General features: G+C 46.4%; 1 protein-coding gene across 1 annotated transcript in view; it reads left to right on the top strand.

Annotated features, from left to right (window-relative positions):
• The window catches only part of LOC128342663 (zinc finger protein RFP-like), a 29,629-nt gene extending 12,633 nt beyond the window's left edge, over positions 1-16,996 (top strand). The window contains exons 4-7 of the mRNA XM_053290318.1: positions 3,555-3,577; positions 4,869-4,990; positions 10,639-10,671; positions 15,087-16,996. Coding sequence (XP_053146293.1) covers positions 3,555-3,577; positions 4,869-4,990; positions 10,639-10,671; positions 15,087-15,607 — 699 coding nt within the window. The 3' untranslated portion in view covers positions 15,608-16,996. The remainder of the gene's footprint in view (positions 1-3,554; positions 3,578-4,868; positions 4,991-10,638; positions 10,672-15,086) is intronic.
• Positions 16,997-20,038: the final 3,042 nt, after the last annotated feature.

Genomic DNA, 20,038 nt, shown 5'->3' with positions numbered 1-20,038 from the left:
TAACTATTACACACAGCATGGCAGACTGGAACACCAGGTGATTAATCACCCTTAAAGAACAGTGCGGGCCAATAGGAGCAGGTCAGAACTCTGAAATCCTACCCAGCACCCTACTGGCGGGGAGACACCCTGGCTCGGGAATGGGCAGGTACATCCCACCCAATTCCTTCAAAGCCAACCCCCCCTTCTGTAAGAGAGGGTCTGGATACTTCTAGGCATTCGTCCACCCCGGACCGCACAGCCCAAAGGTTAGAGAAGTCCTGAAGCAGGGTTCATGGCAATCATTCTCCCCGTGCCGCACAGGCTACAAAGGAGCGATTAACCAATCACCCCTTTTACATATCCAAGGGTGCTCACCGATGTTCTAACCCTCAAATTGCCACCCCGCCCGCACTGTTCCTGCCATTGTGGTTGACCTAACTCTAAATACGCACCCAGAACACAGAACGGAGTAGGCGAAAAAACCCCCAACAGTGGCCAATGCGTTGGGAGCAAAAAATTCCTACTCGGCCCCCTCAGGCGGCCAGTCGCTAGACCCGCTCTGCACCAGGGAGGGAGGGAGGGGAAAGCCGCTTCTCCTGTGATTGCCTGACCCCAACTGAAGAGAGAATGGAAAATGGAGGATGGGGCCGGGATCGGTCAATCCTGGCCGAAGCCCCGCCCCTTGACCAAAGAGGTCAAACGGAACCCTTCCTGGGCTTCGCGCAGGACAGGCTGTGACAAACTCCCTCCCATCTGCACAAGGCGGGGGGGGGGGTTATTAAGTCATTAAAAACACTAAATCAAGTTAAAAATTAAAAAATTAAAAGATTAAAATATATATATATATATATACATACATATACATACATACACACAAACACACATACACATATACATACACACACACACACACACACACACACACACACATATATATATATATATACACACACACACACACATATACACATACACATACACATATATACATTTTAAAAGCCCTGAAAGGCCAGGCCAAACAAATATGTTTTAAGGCCAACAGAGAACTCGAATTACGGATTTCCGCAGGGAGCGCATTCCACAGCTCCGGAGCAGCCACAGAGAAGGCCCGCCTCCGAGTCGCCACCAGATGAGCCGGTGGCAACTGGAGACGAACCTCCCCAGATGACCTTAATGTGTGGTGGGAATCGTGCAGAAGAAGGCGCTCTCCAAGGTAACTTGGACCTAAGCCGTTCAGAGCTTTAAAGGTAATCACCAGCACTTTGTATTTTGCCCGGAAACATATCGGCAGCCAGTGTAATTGTTTCAAAATAGGCGTAATATGGTCTCTCCGGGTTACCCCAGAGACCAATCTGGCTGCCGCATTCTGAACTAACTGAAGTTTCCGAACAACGTACAAAGGCAGCCCCACGTAGAGCGCATTGCAATAGTCAAGCCGGGAGGTTACCAGCTGGTGCACCACTGTTTTGCGGTCATCCTCCTCAAGGAATGGACGCAGCTGTCGAATCAGCCGAAGCTGATAGAAAGCACTCCTGGCCACGGCCTCCACCTGAGAGACCAGGGTGAGTCCTGGGTCCAGGAGTACTCCCAAGCTGCGCACCTGCTCCCTTCGGGGGAGTGTAACCCCACTTGTAAGGGAGTAACAGCAAGAGAGAGGGCATGACCTCAGCTCTTGCCTGTGGTTTCCTGGAGGCATCTGGTGGGCCACTGTGAAACTGTTGCCATACCCTCAGTGTCTAGATGCTGGACTAGATGGGCTTTGGGCCTGATACAGCAGGACTGTTCTTATGTTCCCATTTTAATTTGCTACATGTGCAACTTCAGCTAAAGACAGTAGCAGAAACACCACGGACTCCTGTCCAGGGTAAGGCTACATCCAAACCTTTCCACAGTTCCTTCACCTATACAAGAAGTGAGAGTGTCCAGTTTCTCCAGGTCATTTCAGCTGTGGAGGGATGGCAAGATGGATTCCTGGGTGCCTTCAGGGTTAGTCTAATGCCTGCCCACAGCATCTCCCCCCACCAACCACCCCACTGGACAGCCCTAGATTGGAGGAACATGATGTTGGTCTGTAGCCAGCTTCTCACATTTTTTTGCAGAGAAAGGATCAAAAGGAAGAAGTTTATCGAACAGACAAACGGAAGGACCCGTGGCTGCCATTCTGTGTAGACGATACTGAGCTAGATGGGGCAATGGTCTGACTCAGTATATGGCGGTTTCCTCTATTCCTAAGTCATTGTTTCAGTCTATCCTGCTGCTCTGGTCAGACCACACTTTTGTCCGGTTTAGGGCCCAATATTTTAAGAACACCTTTAATAGACTGGAACAGATCCAGAGGTTTGCAACCAAGAGGATGAGGGGTCTGGAAACCAAGTCCTGTGAGGAATGGTGGAAGGACCTGGGTATGCTTAGCCTGGAGCAGAGAAGAGAAGACCAAGGGGAGACAGGATAGCCATCTTCAAACATCTGGAGAGTGCTCACATAGAATAAGGAGTGGGCTTGTTCTGTTGCTCCTCACTGAGGGCAGGACTAGAACCAATGGGCTGCAATGTCGAAAACAGATCGGAACTAGACAAGAGGCAGAATTTCCTAAGAGCTCTTTGACTATGGAACAGTCTGCCTCATGCAGTGGAGGGCATTCCTTTCCTGGAGGTTTCCCAACAGCCTGCCATGTGCAGTAGTGGGCTCTCCTTCTGCAGAGGTTTCCCAACAGTGGCAAGATGGCCACTGCCAGGGAGACTGGAGCAGATTACAGCCCTGAGCAGGAGGTGGGCCTAGAAGGCCTCCCAGGTGCCTGGCAGCTCTCACATGCTCTGCTTCTATGCTGTGGACGGGACAGGGAAGGCTCCAGGCTCCTCCATCACTCAGTAGCTTCCCATCTCCTCTGACCCCCAGCAGAACTGCTGCTAACTGAGCAAAGAGGCATCTTTTAAAAATGGCGATTCTCTTTATTTTGCAGGGGGAGAGCAACTTGCCCTCTCCAGCCCCAGCACAGCATCCCTCCAGTGGCTGTTGCTGTTGTCTCTCTTATGTTGCTTTTTAAAGATTGTGAGCCCTTTGGGGACAGGGAACCATTTATTTATTTATATCTATTTATTTATATCTATGTTAAACCACTTAGGGGACTTCTTTTGAAAAGTGGTATGTAAATATTTGTCATATTCTTAACTGCCAGTTGCAAAGTTTCCCCATCCCTGGTTGTTCAGCCTGGGTGTTTCCTTTTGTGAAAGCTGGACACAGACAGAGGCTGCCTTTTAACCTCTTCCTCCCCAATGGGACGAGCCACAAAGGGTCTGTTAGAAACGGAGATATATCAGGGGAGGATTCTAACTGCCACCTCCGTACTTTGGTTCCTGCTTTGACATCTGGAGGGAGGAGGAGGAGGAGGAAGTGACAGCCCTCCTTCCCTTGGTCTCCAGAGGGAGTGGCTCTGGCTTCTAAGAAGGAGATGGCTCTTTTAACTGAAGTCTATAAGAAGAGCTTTGCTGGATCAGGCCAAGCTTCCTATTTCCTAAGCTCTGTGTTGACATCAGTAACTGAATTCCTCCTTCTTTCTCTTCCCCCCACTCTAGGATGTTAGAAGGACTTTGGAGAGGTAAGTGGAACCCACTCTTTTCTCTTACAGATTCATGATGCTAGGCAGGGTCTAGATAGCATGTGACGAACCATTTCAGTCATCACATAACCCATCAGGCTCTGCGATTTGATTGGGCAGTCATCTGGTGGCAGTTTCCCTTCCCAGTAGTGCAATCCTGACTAAGATAGAATTCTGTTTCTGCAGGGTTAACAGAAGCTCTTCAAAAGGCCAGCTCTGGGAGAAACCAAATTCTTTATTTCTTTCCAAGTGTAGCATTTATTTAAAATCACACTTGATCTAGAGATTTGAGCAAGGGTCCATGATCTGTGCCCCACATCACTGAACACTTGATAGGCAGTGTGGTGTAGTAAGACGTTCTCAGCAAGCGAAACGATATCATGCCCATAGCCAGAGCTGCGGTATTCATCACATCAGCTTGGCGGAAGTTCAGTGGGGCATGCTGCACATGGTTGCTCCAAAAGTAGCCTTATAGTGAATTTAATTACACTTCAACCTACCTCAATTCAAATTGGGATTCCAATAAACTTTCCCATCTGTTCTCAGTGCCACACATCACTGATCACCTGAGAGGCTGTTTGCTGTGGTGCACAGCAAAAGGTCGATGTGGTCTGTTTGGCGAGTCGCTGATCTTGCATGCACAATAGGGGGAAAAATACATGACAGCCTGCCTCCTCTTGAGAGCCACTGGCCATAAGGGACCAGAGAAAGACCCGGGAGCAGGCGGCATGAATGGTGCAAAGTTAAAATTCGGAAGGAATGGAGAGAAACTGCATCAAGGCAGCCCTATGCGAACGGCCCTCAGGTTTCTTCGAATTAGTTTTATTTTGCTTATATTCGGGTAATATATGACCTCATAACTTGCCCTGCTTTACCCCTCTTAATTCTGCGGTAAGGCCTGCCGTCTGGGAAAGGCCCCTATCTCTCCAGTGACACCTAGAGAAAGGGAATGTCTGGTGTGATGTCATGGAGCTCAAAAGCATGTCCTTTGCAAAGCAGAGCCCGTCAAGGCAGGGAAATGCTGAGCATGATGTCATATATTGTTTAGGAAAAGGGGAATGACATGACTGCACACACAGGAGGAAATGTGAGGCTGCTGCTCGTTTGGCCTGCAATTGAATGCCTCACTTGTGGGGTGCCAGCAGCCATCATGAGGGACAATCCCCCCCTCCCCCCCGCGAAGCACCTCGTTAACTTTTCTCTTTGCTGTTTCATTGTCTTCCATTCATCTTCTGTGCCTGTAGATTCTCAATGGGATGGATGAAGCAGTAATGTCTTTGCTCTCCACCAGGTGTGAGAGGGAGAAGACGTATGAGAAGAATCCAGTGGCTTTTCCTCCAGCCCTGAAGTGGAGGATCTGGGACTTCTCTGACATAAGCGCCTTTCTGGAGGGTGTCATGAAGCAGTTCAAAGGTAATGAGGAGTGGCTCAAAGAAGAGATAACCAATTATATATCATCTCAGGGTGTGCTGGGCGGCATGCTGCTGCCTGGAAGAGCTTGTCTGTGCAGCCGCGACAGAGGTCAGCACCTACTAATTTAGGGTTCAAGGTGCCTCTCACCTCCGTCCCCCTGGGGGTGCCCTCACTGGCCACTACTGCCCTAGCAGGAGCCCTGTTGCCCCAGAGCCCTAATACTTCTGAGTCCTGCCCCCACTCCAGAAGCACTCTGCAAGACTGGAAAGACATCCCTGATGATCTGATTGCGGCACCAATAGCCTTTTTTAACAGATTGCTTTGGAATTAGGTCCATTTGTAGACCTGTCATGATTTGTAATGTATCATGGCCTGCAGAAATCAAGGTGAACTGGCCCTGTGATGGGGCTTCACCCACAGGAGCAAGGCAGGGTCAACAGGCTGAGATCCTGCTGCTTCTCCTGTCAAGAAGGAGCAGTCAATAACAAGTCAGTTATTATTAAATCAAATTATTATTATTTCTTGTTCACACAGTCAGACAGATGTTTTTGACTGGTTTGTTTTATGCAGACATCAAGTCCTTCCCAAGGACCTGGGATGCCTGAATTTTATCATCAATACTGTTGGTTATTATAGATATCGTCGCAAGATATAGGCTGTTCCCAATAAAGCTGCTTTTTGTAATTGGCTGGTGGTGATTTCTTTGGCCCCTATGGTGTTGAGGTGCTCTTCAAGGTCTTGTGGAACTGCATCCAGGGCACCAATTACCACTGGGATTATTTTGGTCTTTTTCTGCCACAGCCTTTCAATTTCAATTTGTAGATCTTTGTATTTGGTGATTTTTTCTATTTCTTTTTCTTCTATTCTGCTATCCCCTGGTGTTGCTATGTCGATTATTTTGACTTGTTTTTCTTTCTTCTCGACTACAGTGATATCTGGTGTATTGTGTGGCAGATGTTTGTCTGTTTGTAGTCAGAAGTCCCATAATATTTTTACATCTTCATTTTCTTCCAACTTTTTCCATTTTATGGTCCCACCAATTTTTGGCTACAGGTAGCTTGTATTTTTTGCAGATGTTCCAGTGTGTCATCCCTGCTACCTTGTCATGCCTTTGTTTGTAGTCAGTCTGTGTGATCTTTTTACAACGGCTGATTAGGTGGTCCACTGTTTCATCTGCTGCTTCACAAAGGCGGCACTTGCTGTTTGTTGTGGACTTTTCGACTTTTGCTCTTATTGCATTTGTTCTTAGTGCCTGTTCTTGCACAGCCAGTATTAAACCCTCTGTTTCTTTCTTCAAGCAACCATTCTTAAGCCATTGCCAGGTCTTGGTGATGTCTGATTTTCCACTTATATTGTGCAAATATTGACCATGCAGGGGCTTATTTTTCCATTTTTCTGCTCACTTCTTGACTTGTTCTTTCTTGTAGGCCTGCTTTGTTTCATTGGTGTTGAATAGTTTTGCGTTATTGACCATTTGAAGTGCATCTTCTTCACTGTCCTTGATATATTCTTCAAGGCCTCTTTTCTCCTCCTCTACTGTTTGATGGACTTGCAGCATTCCTCTTCCACCTGAGCTGCGAGGGAGGTATAGCCTATCGACATCACTGCGGGGGTGCAGAGCATGATTGATGGTCATGATTTTCCTGGTCTTACGATCTAGCATCTCTAGCTCTGCCTGGGTCCAGTCTATTATTCCTGCAGTGTATCTGATAACAGATATAGCCCAGGTGTTTATGGCTTGTATGGTGTTCCCGCCATTGAGTTTGGACTTGAGGATTTTTCTAACTCTCCTGATGTATTCACTTCCAATTTTTCTTTTAACTTCAGTGTGTGCGATGTTATCAGCCTGGAGAATGCCCAAGTATTTGTAAGGTTCTGTCTCTTCCAGGTTCTTGATCTTGCTTCCATTGGGCAGTTCTATTCCTTCTGTTTTTGTTATTTTCCCTCTGTTCATTATTAATGCAGCACACTTGTCTAGTCCAAACTCCATTGCTATATCGCTACTGAATATACGGACAGTGTTTAGCAGTGATTCGATTTCTGAATGGGACTTTCCATACAACTTCAGATCGTCCATGTACAGCAGATGGTTGATTTTACTTGATGTTTGGTATCCGAGGCCTGTTTTGTTTAGTATTTGTGAAAGTGGGGTCATGGCGATTAGAAACAACAGAGGGGATAGTGAGTCCCCTTGGAAAATGCCTCTTCTAATGCTAACCTGTCCAAGTGTCTCGCCATTGATTGTTAACTGTGTACTCCACATGCTCATTGCTTTTTTTATAAATATCTGAATGTTTTTGCTGACACCAGTTGTTTCTAAACATTTTAGTATCCATGTGTGAGGCAATGAATCAAAGGCTTTCTTGTAGTCAATCCATGCAACACTTAGATTGGTTTTTCTTCTCTTGCAGTTTTCTAAAATCATTTTGTCAATCAGCAGCTGGTCTTTTGTGCCTCTGGTGTTTGGGCAATTTCCTTTCTGTTCAACTGGAAGCTGTTTGTTAGTTAATAAGTGTTGCATCACTTCATCTGCTATTATTCCAGTTAATAATTTGAACATGGTTGGCAGGCAGGTTATCGGTCTATAATTACTTGGAACTGCACCTTTTGCTGGGTCTTTCATGATGAGATGAGTTTTCCCAGTTGTTAGCCATTGTTCAATATTTCATAATGTGATTGAACTGTTTTGATAGTTGTTTATGAAGGCTTGTTAGGTGTTTAAGCCAAGAGCCATGCAGTTCATCGTCACCTGGCGCAGTCCAATTTTTAATTTTCTTTGCTCTTTCACTTATTAATTCTGGTGTTATTATTAGATCTTGCATTTGTTGGTTACATTTTTTGACCTCTTTCATCCAGCCTGCTTTTTTATTATAATTTATTGGATTGTCCCATAATTTCCCTCAGAATTGCACTGTTTCTTCTTTATTTGGTGTTTCTATGTTTCTTTCAGTTTCTCCTTCTATACTTTGGTAGAAACGTCTCTGATTCGACTGGAATTGGAGATTCTGCCTGTGTTGTGTAGTTCTGGCTTCATATCTGCTAATCTTCTTTGACACTGCTGTTATTTGCTGCTTTATTACTTCCAGGACTTCTCTAATTGTCCTTGAATCTAGGTGAATCTAGGAATCTATATTAATCCAAGAAAGGAAATTTGGGCCACAGTTCATTCTTTCCAGGACCCTAAACAAGAAAGGGTTTTTCTTGGCTCAAAGGCTTTTTCTGCATCTAAAAAAAAATCATTGCAGCCTTAGTCTTCTTCATTGTAATATCATCTATTGCATTTAACACGAATCTCACGTTATCGTTCATATATAGTTTTGAAATAAATCCTGTTTGATCTGTATGTATAGTCTTAGATAAAAAGCCTTTGCTGCCAAGATTGTGGTAAAAAATTTATAATCCACGTTCAGCAAAGATATAGGCCTGTATGATTCAGGATGAGTTGGGTCACTCCCTTCCTTGTAAATGAGAGAAATAAATGCTTCTTGCCAAGAAGATGGTTTGGATCATGAATGACTACATTAATCTGTCTGTACTTTTGTAACTGGATGGTTCAAGAGTTATATCTAATCAATCATGCTTTTTCTTTCGTTTTATCTCTCTATCTTTTATAAAATTAAAAAAAATGATTATATTAAAAAGAGAGAGAGAGATAAGCTGAGGCTGAATCCAGATAAGACAGAGGTACTTATTGGGTGGGGTCAGAACTCAGGAGATGATTTTGATCTGCCAATTCTGGATGGGGTCACACTTCCCCAGAAGGAACAGGTACTACGCAGTCTGGGGGTGCTTCTGGAAACAAACCTCTTGCTGTTGTCCCAGGTTGAGGCAGTGGCCAGAGGCGCCTTTTATCAGCTTCGGCTGATATGCCAGTTGCACCTGTTTCTTCAGACAAATGACCTCAGAACTGCAGTACATAAGCTGGTAACCCCTAGGCTGGGTTACTGCAATGCACTCTATGTGGGGCTGCCTTTGTACATAGTCCAGAAACTGCAGTTGGTCCAGAATGCGGCAGCCAGGTTGGTCTCTGGGTCATGTTGGAGAGACCATATCACTCCTATCTTAAAAGCTCTACACTGGTTGCCGATAAGTTTCCGGGTAAAATATGAGGCTTTGGTTATTCTCTCTAATAAAAGCCTTGGTGTCTGTCCGTGGATGGACACCAAGGCGTGCGTTTGTGTCTCCCTGGCCTGTTCTGGGCATGCGCAGAGCGCATGCCCAGAACAGAGCAAGGGACAAATGACCGCCAGGACCCGGCGGCCATCTTGGGTGGCCAGAAGCAGCCGCCCCGAAGAAACCGGGTATGCGGGGGAGGGGGAAACTGGCCAAGGCAGGATGCGGCAGGACGAGACAGCCAGAGGCAACCACCCCGAATAAGCCGGGGGCAATGGCGGCGGCCAAAAAACAAAACGAGGGACAGGGAAGACGGCCCGCCCAGAGAGAGACTGGGTCACGGGGGGGAAGGAGGTGGCGGCGGGCCCGGCCCAGCTGCGGAGGCCACAGGTGGTGGCGGCTGGCCGGCCCGGAAAGGCAAGGCCGGCGGTGGCGGGGGGCCCTTGCCCGGCCGGGGAGACCGGCCGCGGCATGGAGGCTGGAGGCGGCGGGAGGGGGAATGGCGGCGCACAACTCTCCTAGCGCCCGTAATTTAACGGGCCTAAAAAAAACTAGTAATCTATAAAGCCCTAAACAATTTGGTCCCTGGTTATTTAAGAGAACGTTTTCTTCGCTATGAACCACACTGCCCATTGAGATCATCTGGAAAGGTTCGTCTGCAGTCGCTACCGGCTCATCTGGTGGCTACTCAGGGATGGACCTTCTCCATTGCTGCCCCGAAGCTTTGGAACATGCTTCCTGCTGAAATAAGAGCCTCCCCATCTCTTACAACTTTAAAAAAGGCAGTCAAGATGCATTTGTTCACCCAGGCTTTTAATTGGATAGTGTTTTAATAGTGCTTTTAATAGTTTTAACATTTTAAATTTTAAATTGTTGTAATGTTTTAACCTTTTTATTTGTTGTTTTTATTTTTTTGTTATAAACTACCCCGAGACCTAGATGGAATACGTGTCTGGGCACTAATGTTTATAAGGTGGTTAGTGGATTCTCTTTGAGGCTTATAATGCTGAAACCTGTCCCTCCCCCCAACTCACCTGAACTAAAGGGGCGCTCGTGTGCTCTTTTAAATGAGCATACAATTTAACCTTAACACTTCTATTCTCCTGTTTTCTCCTGCATGTGCAGTATGTTAAAAAGTTCTAAATAATAAGTTATAACACCTTTATATATATTTCTCCAAAGTATACCTGTTGCTAATCCCACGTGCGGCAGCTCTCATGAGTGTTTGCGAGCAGCTACTAGTATAGCGACGGGGACGGGGCGAGAAAATGGCAGCAGTGGCGGGCGGTGAGGGAAAGTGCCGGTGAGACTGGGAGGGGGAGAACAAACTGGGGCTGAAGGGAGGGGGTATGAAAATGGGGAGGAGAGACAGGGAGAACTAGGGGCGCAGAGGCTCTGCAATGGATCAGCTAGTTTAAGCTCTTTCATGACTATCTCTCTAGGAGTTCCAGTGAGCCAGATACTCAAAGAAAGTGGATTCGTTATCAGCATGATGATATGATGATGCTTAATATCTGTTCCCTTTGCTTCCCCAGACACTCTGGTATCTGAACTTCCACTACAGAAAGGTAAATACTGAGAACCAATCAAGGCAGAAACGACCCCAGTTTTCAGAGGGCCCTCAGCCAATTGCCCATGATGGGTTCCATAGTACTGGGGTGGGCTCCAAGAATGACCAGCCCCCCACAGTCACAAAGGTTGTGGGCACAGGTGGTCTTGGGGATCTGGGATGTGGCGCATCAAATGGAGTCAATACAGACATGAAGAGCAAAATGGTAACCTTTATAATAGCAAAGATGGGGATTGGTTCTAAGTAAGAATCAATAGAAGCCAAATTGGTGAGTTTAGTGAAAGGCATGTGTCAGGCTCTTGCACATGCAGTATTTTATACACCACAATATGCTCAAGGAAAGGAATGTGCTCAACCCACTGACCTGCAGATACTTCATTTTGCATTGACAGTCCTGCCAATCCTGGCCCCGCAGAGTGGGAGGGAGATTGGGCAGGCTGTGGGTGGCTGCAGCACTTGGATGCCACCTTCGCCACAGTCACGCTCAGCCGCCAGGCACAGCGTGGGCCGATGGCACAGCCACCAGACCACCCAGGACAGACTAAAGAGGATTTGGGGCCCCCAGGGTTTGTGGACGCCGTGAACTTCTGCCTGGAAGTCGAGGGGTAATAGTGTCTGTGTCCATGTTCCCCATAAGAACAGCCCTACTGGATCAGGCCCAAGGCTCATCTAGTCCAGCATCCTGTTTCACAAAGTGGCCCACTAGTTGCTGCTGGAAGCCTACAGGCAAGAGTTGAGGGCATGTCCTCTTTCCTGCTGCTACTCCCCTGCAACTGGGTCTCAGAGGCATCCTGCCTGTGAGGTTGGAGGTGGCCTATAGCCCTCCGACTAGTAGCCATTGATAGACCTCTCCTCCATGATGTTATCCAAACCCCTCTTAAAGCCACCCAGGTTGATGTCTGTCACTACATCTTGTGGCAAAGAGTTCCACAAGTAGATTATGCATTGTGTGAGAAAGTACCTCTGTTGGTTGGTCCTAAATTTCCTGGCAATCAATTTCATGGGATGACCCCTGGTTCTAGTGTTATGTGAGAGGGAGAAGAATTTCTCTCTATCCACTTTCTCCACACCTTGCATGATTTTATAGACCTCTATCATGTCTCCCCGCAGTCGTCTTTTTTCTAAACTAAATAGCTCCTGGTGTTGTAGTCTTGCCTCATAAGAAAGGTGCTCTAGGTCCCTGATCATCTTGGTTGCCCTCTTCAGCACTTTTCCCAGTTTTACAATGTTGTTTTTTAGATGTGGTGACCAGAATTGTACGCAGTATATCCAGGTGTGGTCGCACCATAGTTTTGTAGAAGGGCCTTAGGATATTAGCAGTTTTATTTTCAATCCCCTTCCTAATGATCCCTAGCATGGAATTGGCCTTTTTCACAGCTGCCGCACATTGAGTCGACACTTTCAACGAGCTGTCCACCACAACCCCAAGATCCCTCTCCTGGTCAGTCACTGACAGTTCAGATCCCATCAGTGTGTACTTGAAGTTGGGGTTTTTTGTCCCACTGTGCATCACTTGACACTTGCCAACACTAAACCACATTTGCCATTTTTTTGCCCACTCACCCAGTTTGGAGAGATCCTTTGGTGCGCCTCACAATCCATTGTGGATTTCACTACCTGAAAGAGCTTGGTATCATCTGCAAATGTGGCCGGTTGGTTACTCCTACTTCTAGATTGATTTATGAATCAATCAAAAAGCCCTTCAACTTCTACATAAAACTGCAAGGAGAGGCCATCTGAGGTTTGAACACTGTTAGAAGGCTGATGACATCCAACTCAATCTCACTATGCCATTTGATCCCAGGCGGGTTGTGGTCATTTCAATTAGTGCCTGGAGGAAGTGATGGTCAGAGACTTCTTCCAGACTAGACAGAGGTGCTTTTGGTCAGTGGGAGAGCTGATGCAGGAAGAAGGGTTTAGCCTTTTCTGGACAGGGGAGCACTCCCTCTGCAAGAACAGAGGCATTCTCTGGGGGTAATCCTGAACTTGGCTTTGCTCCTGGATGCCCACCTGTTAACTCTCCCGCTAAGCCTAATCATCTCCTGCCTAGATTATTGTAACGCCCTCTATCTAGGGTGACCTTTGAGGACAATCGGAAAGCTACAATGGGTCCAGAATGCAGCGGCTTGTTTACTTATGGGTGCAAGAAATTATGACAGGGTAACACCTCTCCTGCAGTCATTGCACTGGTTGCCTATTCGCTACCAAGTTCCATTTAAGGTCCGGGTTTTGACCTTCAAAGCCTTGCGGGGTTTGACACCTGTTTACCTACAGACCCGCCCCTCCCATCCAGTTACATCCCGTCTGGTCAGATCTGCTCAGATGGCCCTTTTGTCAGTCCCCGATTTCCTAGAGGTTCGGGGCGCTAGGACCCATGAAAAGGCCTTCTCAGTTGCCGCCCCACTTCTCTGGAATTCCCTTCCCTTGCAGATTTGTTTAGCTCCTTCCTTGTCGATTTTTAAATCTTTATTGAAGACTTTTCTTGTTCACCAGACTTTTACCATCGTTTATCTATTCCCCCCCCCGCCGCCCATTAGTTACTTTAGTTTTATTTAGAATGTAATTTTAATGCTGTCTTGTTTTGCATGTTTTTGTACACTGCCCAGAGTCTTTGGAGTGGGCGGTGTATAAAATGTTTCAAATAAATAAACAAACTGTGACCACGATTGCCTGGCATGAGCCCTCTGGCACCTCATGTGCCTGGTGAGCGGTCACTCACAGCCCCAGTTTCCCCCACACCTTCTTTCCACTCACCTGCCGAATCTCCTTGCATCTCCCTTGTAGCAGAGATGTGTGGAGTACTCCATGCAGTCTTTTCCACCACCCAGATCTCTCCCCTCCCAAATGCACAATCTCCATGCAACCCCCCTCCCAGCAGATCATGGAAAGATCTGCACATTATTCCCGCATCATACCTCTCTCCCAGCTCCCAGATGGCCTTGACCTTTTGCACTGATAACCCAAGTGACCACTAAGGGCATTGGGAGTAGAGACAGTCAGGGTCTCCTTCTCTTTCCTGCTTTATCTCTGCTTCTATGACCCCTCCACCTTGGTAGAAAATATTCTGGAACTTCCTGGGAAAGTGACTTCCTTCTTCTTCTTCCCAGAGCTCTGTCTGACCACCATGTAAGTAGCAGCTAGGGTTTAGGTCTTTTTTATCACCATGTACTTCTGAATAAAGTTGATTAGTTTAACCTTAAACCAATCTTCATGCTTATTGTTTACAAGCTGTTGCCCCGATAGCTTTTGATGTAATGGGAGTGAGTTAGCTCCTGAAATACTCTGTGTTCTCTCCCACCCCCAATATCTATCTGTCTCCTGCCCATAAACCCTAACAGATTTGGGCATCCAGTTTTTAGATACTATGTCTCTAACAAACCCCACCTAACCTTACAAAGTGCATGGCTTGGTCAGAATCTGCAGTACGTTCTACGTGAGGCTGTTGAAATTGCTGCAAAACGTGACAGCCAGTCATACCTGGGGCATTTGGTATGGAACATTCTAGTACTATCTTGCTCTCTTTGCACCGAATGCAAGTTCGTTCCCAGGTCCATTCAAGGATCTGTGCATAATGTCTAAAGCCCTAAACAACAAGAACCTGTCTTCATCTGAATCTATCCAACATAGCAACTACAACTACAAATATTTATATACTGCTTTTCAACAAAAGTCAAAGCAGTTTACACAGAAAAATAAACCAAAGTTGCTTCCCTGTCCCCAAAGGACTCACAGGCTAAAAAGAAACATCAAGTACATACCAGCAACCACCACTGATGCTATGCTGGGGTTGGAGAGGGACAGTGGCTCCCCGCTCCCCCCCCCATTCAATACAAGAGAATCATCCCTTTCAATGGTGCCTCTTGGCTCAGTTAGCAGGGATCACTGCTAGTAAGTTCCTCAGCCTTGTCCAAAGTGTGGGGGGAAGGGGGGACAAATTCTTGCCCTGGGCCCTCCAAGTCCTGAATAGACACACATAAGGATATTTTATCATTGACAACATTTGGAGCTGCTCTTCCTCCAAGGAGCACAGGGTAGTCTAGATTGTTTTGCTTCTCCCTTTTAATTCCACAACAATCCTGTGAGGCAGATGAGGGGGACGGAGACTGTCTAGCTAAGAGTCATTCAGTCAGCTTCATGGCTGACCGGAGAGGATTTGAATCCAGATCTTCCCCAGTCCTCCTTCAGCTCTCTAACCACTGCACCACATTGGCTCAGGGGATGTAATCCTAGTCTCCCTTCCCAAGAAAGAAGAAACCATTCTTCTTGGAGGGTGGTCGTGATTGAGTTGGACTAAGAAAGGGCCTGTGGACCTTGGTCCCAAATCACTGAAGAACCTCGTAAGGCCCCTGACTTCCATCCATCTGTTAGCTGACTCTGCTTCTGTTCCCTTCCTTTTCTTCTCCCCCTCAACAGCAAACGTCATTTTGGATCCGGACACAGCACATCCCAGCCTCATCGTGTCTGAGGATCGTAAAAGCCTGACATACGGAGACAAATCTCAAGCTCTGCCCGGGACTACTAAGAGATTTGACTTCTGGCCTTGTGTGCTGGGATGTGAGGGATTCACAGCAAGCAGACATTCCTGGGAAGTCACTGTGGGAGGTGAGGGAGACTGGGCTGTGGGGGTTGCCAGAGAGTCTGTGAAGAGAAAGGGTTTGTTCAGTTTAGGTCCTGAGGAAGGGATCTGGGCTGTAGGGAAATGGGAAGGTCAATACAGGGCTCTCACCTCCCCTCTAGGCCCTCCTCTGTCCCTGTGTGGGCCGTTGAAGAGGGTCCGAGTGTCTCTGAATTGTGCTGGGCCGCGACTGACGTTTTCCGATGCTGATACAGCAGCCCCACTCTACACTTTCTCAGGAGCCTCCTTCACCAGAGGGACCGTTTGCCCCTTCTTTTATGTGGAGGAAATGAATGTCGTCCTCACCCTCTCCCTCTGAGGCAGCCACATGGTCTTCCTCCCAGGCCCAGCTAGTTTCGTTCTCCAGAGCAGGGCAATTAAGAAGAAATCCAAGCTTTTTAGACCAGGAGTCCCTCTTCTACCTTCCTCTCTCTTCAACCAAAGCCAAAAAAAGAAGATTCCCCCCACCCCCCACTCCCTTATCCAGAGTCCTCCCATTCCTCAGAAGCTAGTTCTTAAGGACACAGTAGTTCCTTAATGGTTGTAAACGTCACAGTTTAACTGCATGATGGAAGAAAAGAGGGATATAAATGTAACAAGCAAAATGACCTGGTCTGCCAGTGAGGGTGACCCTGCTGGGGCGGGGATAGGGTCTTCGAAACAGTAAGGATTGAAGCGTGCTTAACGCGAGTGGCCTCTTTGAGAAGAACTGGACTGAAGAGTGACCCCGGCCCGTTGGTGGCAGCACTTGCAAGGTGCTACTTACGAGTAGCAGCATCCCTCTGGGATCCTGTGCGGTGGGCGGCCTGCTGCTTGCAGCTCATCACTCGCCTGGCCTCCGCTTCACCACTCGCGGCATGGGATCCTGGTGGGACACTGCTGCTGCTTGCAGGGGCTGCCAGGCCCAGGGTGGAGTTACTCTTCAGTTCTTTTAAAAGAGGAAACTCGTGCAAAGCACGCTTCAATTACTTACTGTTTAAAAGGTCCTCTCCCTGCCCCACCAGCACCACTCCCACCAGCAGACTGGTTTGTCCCGAACCATGCTAGTCTGGGGTTTGTGCTCGGCCTGGTGGGGGGTGGGTCTCGTTTGCAGCCGGGCCACCGAATCGGGCTGGTTCGAGATGAACTGGTTAGGCACATCCCACCTCCCACTCCCTTTTGAAAGCAGCTAATAGTGGCTGGTCAGGGCTATAGCACCATCACTCTCTATTGTCTTGTTGTTGAGCCAGCATGATGTAGTGGTTAGAGTGCTAGACTAGGACCGAGGAGACCCGAGTTCAAATCCCCATTCAACCATGATACCTGCTGGGTGACTCTGGGCCAGCCACTTCTCTCTCAGCCTAACCTACTTCACAGGGTTGTTGTGAAAGAGAAACTTAAGTATGTAGTACACTGCTCTGGGCTCCTTGGAGGAAGAGCAGAATATAAAATGTAAAAATAAAAAATAATAATAAAATAATCATTGATTGATTAACCCTAAGTGCCTGCCTGGAGGCAGTGATGGGCTGGGTGAGAGAGAACAAGGTTTTTATATTGTGTTTTTAGAGTATTTTAATTGGTTTAAAATGGTTTTTGAATTGTTTTTATATTGTTCTTAGCACTGTGTCTTAAATGGTGTGTTTTTTAAATGTCTTTTTAAATTGGTTGTACACAGCCCAGAGCCTTGGGATGGGGCAGTATATAAATGTAATAAATGATAAATAACAAACTGAGACTGAATCTAGATAAGACGGGGGTACTTATTGCAACTCAGGAGATGATTTTGATCTGCCAGTTCTGGACGGGGTCACACTTCCCCAGCAGGAACAGGTACGCAGTCTGGGGGTGCTTCTGGACACAAACCTCTCTCTGGTGTCCCAGGCTGAGGCAGTGGCCAGAGGTCTGTTTATCAGCCTCAGCTGATACACCAGCTGCATCCATTTCTTGAGATCTCAGAACAGAAGTACATCTGCTGTCACCTCCAGACTTGACTACTGCAATGTGCTCTATGTGGGGCTGCCCTTGTGTGTAGACTGGAAACTGTGGTTGGTCCAGAATGCGGCAGCCAGGTTGGTCTCTGGGTCATCTCAGAGAGAGGGCCCAAACTTGCTCTTGGCAGCCCTGCTCACTACAATTGTACCAAATTTGGTTCAAATCGATTAGGCGGTCCATAAATTACCCCCTTTCATCTCAAAGGGGATGCTGGGATCTCCTTAGATCTGCTTGCAGAAATCGTGGCTCACAGACTGAGCAGCATCCCATGGGTATTAACAAAAGTATTCCAACAGTCACACAAGCACGATTCTTTCTAATGGCTATACATCAGAGAATGACATTTCTGCAATTCCAGTGTTGGCAAAACATCCCTCTTACACAACTGCGTGGACACTTTTGTCTGGAGCACACATCAGGTTCCATGCTGCTGACAAAGCCTGAAGGATGCTGCATGGGATGCTAGCCAACGTCTGCATTTCGGAACAAGTGCAATATAGGTGAGGCAGAGGCAGCGTAGCACCCAAGTTGGATCAATTCATGCTTCGAATGCTGGAAGCAAGTGCTTGAATGACATGGAACTCTTTTTTAAAGCACAATTGTCCAAAGTTTAAATAACAAAAAAGAAATATAGACTTGGGTTGGAGCCAACCTTTTAGGACTTTGTATTTTACCAGGGCGCTTTCCAGATCAAACACTACAACCATGTCACTTCGTGTCCGTTAGGTGTGCTTCTGTACTGCCTGTGCTTCGACATCGCACGACATGCTTGCACAGCAGGGACCTGCAAGGTGCAGTTCACATTTCCGATGCCTTCTTTTGGGTTTTATCTTTGCGTCACAGTGCTACAAGGTTGCAAAAAAAAAGAAAAGAAAAAGAAAATAGCTGTATTTTCCCATTGTAGGAGCTTTGCGCAAGCTAGGAAAGACGGCTCCCCCTGCTGATGGTTTTGCACAACAGCCTTTATTTAGGGTTTTAATACAACCCTGCCAAGCCGAAGAAAACTACCACTGTTGTAGCATGTAATCTGGAAAGCCCCCAGCAGAGGACCTGTAGCTCAGTGGTAGAGCAGGGGGTTCCCAATTTTGGGTCTCCAGATATTGGACTACTACTCCCATCATCCCCAGACACTGCCATAGTGGCTGAGGATGATGGAGTGGTAGTCTAACAACATTGAGAGACCCAATGTCAGAGGCGTAACTAGGGAAAACGGCGCCTAGGGCAAGCACTGACATGCATCTTTCAGAAAGCTATTCAAGACAAGGGGATTAGAATTCTTAATATGCACCTATACATGTTAATGGACTGTCACAGCTTAGAGACAGGTGACTTGTCTTTAAGCCATGAGATAGAAACTTACTTCAGATTCAGAATAGCAATCTTGAGGTTCTTTTTCTTTTTCTTTTCTTTTCTTTCTTTTTTTTTTTTTTGCAAGTTCACATCTTGTTCATTTAGTGGTATTGATTTTGTATTGTTGATGCTTAGTACTACTCCCCTATATATTATTATTATTTGATCAGCATAGGCATAGGGCACTAAAACTAGACTGGTATAGATTATTAAGAAGAGCGAGAGAAGCCCTTTCCACAGTCAACATTTATACATTCTGATGTTTAAGTTAAGCAAATCAATCCATTCTCCAGCTTGTAATGGAGAAGATCATTCATTTCAAAATTCTAATGAAAACAAGAAAGCCCCTACTTATACAGAATTAGGCATGCTTAATATAAATTATACTAATTTCAAAGATTACTCAAGGCATTCCTTTTTGCTTCTTTATTTAAGTTAAGCTAAAAAGAAAAAAGCATAAAAATGAAAATAAGGGGGGGATCACACATGAAGAGTCAATCATGATGGCCTCCTTGGAAGAACAGGATATAAATGTTAAAAAAATAAGATAGAATAAAAAATATGGAACATTAGCTAATATTAATATGTCCTACAAAAAATCCACAAACAACCCTGCTAATGTGCACAGTGAAGTCTTTATTCTTGTGATAAAGAATTTTGTGGCAAAATTCTTCTTAAGTAAAGATTGCAGTAAATTATTAGGTAAATTAGTCAGTCTACACAAGGGCTGCATACCAATTCCCTGCAGCCATTTATTTTTTAAATTTACAGAGCAGACTTTAGGTTTACCTAATAACCACAATTATTTACCTAATAATTTTCCACAATCTCTACTTAAGAAGAATATTACCACAACATTCTTTATCACAAGAATGGTGGCTCTGCAATAATTTTTTGCCTGCATATTCTTCTCAATTCTGTTTGGAAAAAGAAAAAGAAAAAACACCAACAAAACGGCTGCCTGCCACCCTTTCAAGATGGCAAGGCATTTCAAAGTAAGGGAAGCGTGTTGCTTTAATTGTATACATCAAGGGCACACCTCAGGAGGAGAACTGGAAGAATTTGTTCAAAGAGGGAAAGAAAAGGGCCACTTTTAATCCAAGCAAGTTTTCTGAAGCAAAGTTTACCCAGAAGCCAGCGAGAGACACAGAAGATGAAGTGCGATCCCTACCCTGCTTCCCCAATTATGAAACACAGGCTTCGGCTCTCTGGCTCTGCAGCAGGACATGAGTCTGCAGCCGAGAGAAGATCCTCTCTCTTTCCTCCTGCTGAGCCCCCTGCACGAGCCTCTAGAGAAGCCCCCCGACCAACAGCTGGAGAGGGCGAGAGGCTGTCCCTTCATGAGACGTGGGGGGAGGTCACTGCCAGGCCCCCTGCTCGGAGAAGCTGCTCGTTTCTCTGTCTCAGGGAGACAGAGAAACAAGAGCAG

Source organism: Hemicordylus capensis, chromosome 2 (genome assembly GCF_027244095.1).
Source record: "Hemicordylus capensis ecotype Gifberg chromosome 2, rHemCap1.1.pri, whole genome shotgun sequence".
NCBI lineage: Eukaryota > Metazoa > Chordata > Lepidosauria > Squamata > Cordylidae > Hemicordylus > Hemicordylus capensis.
This window is presented reverse-complemented; position numbering and strand designations above follow the sequence as displayed.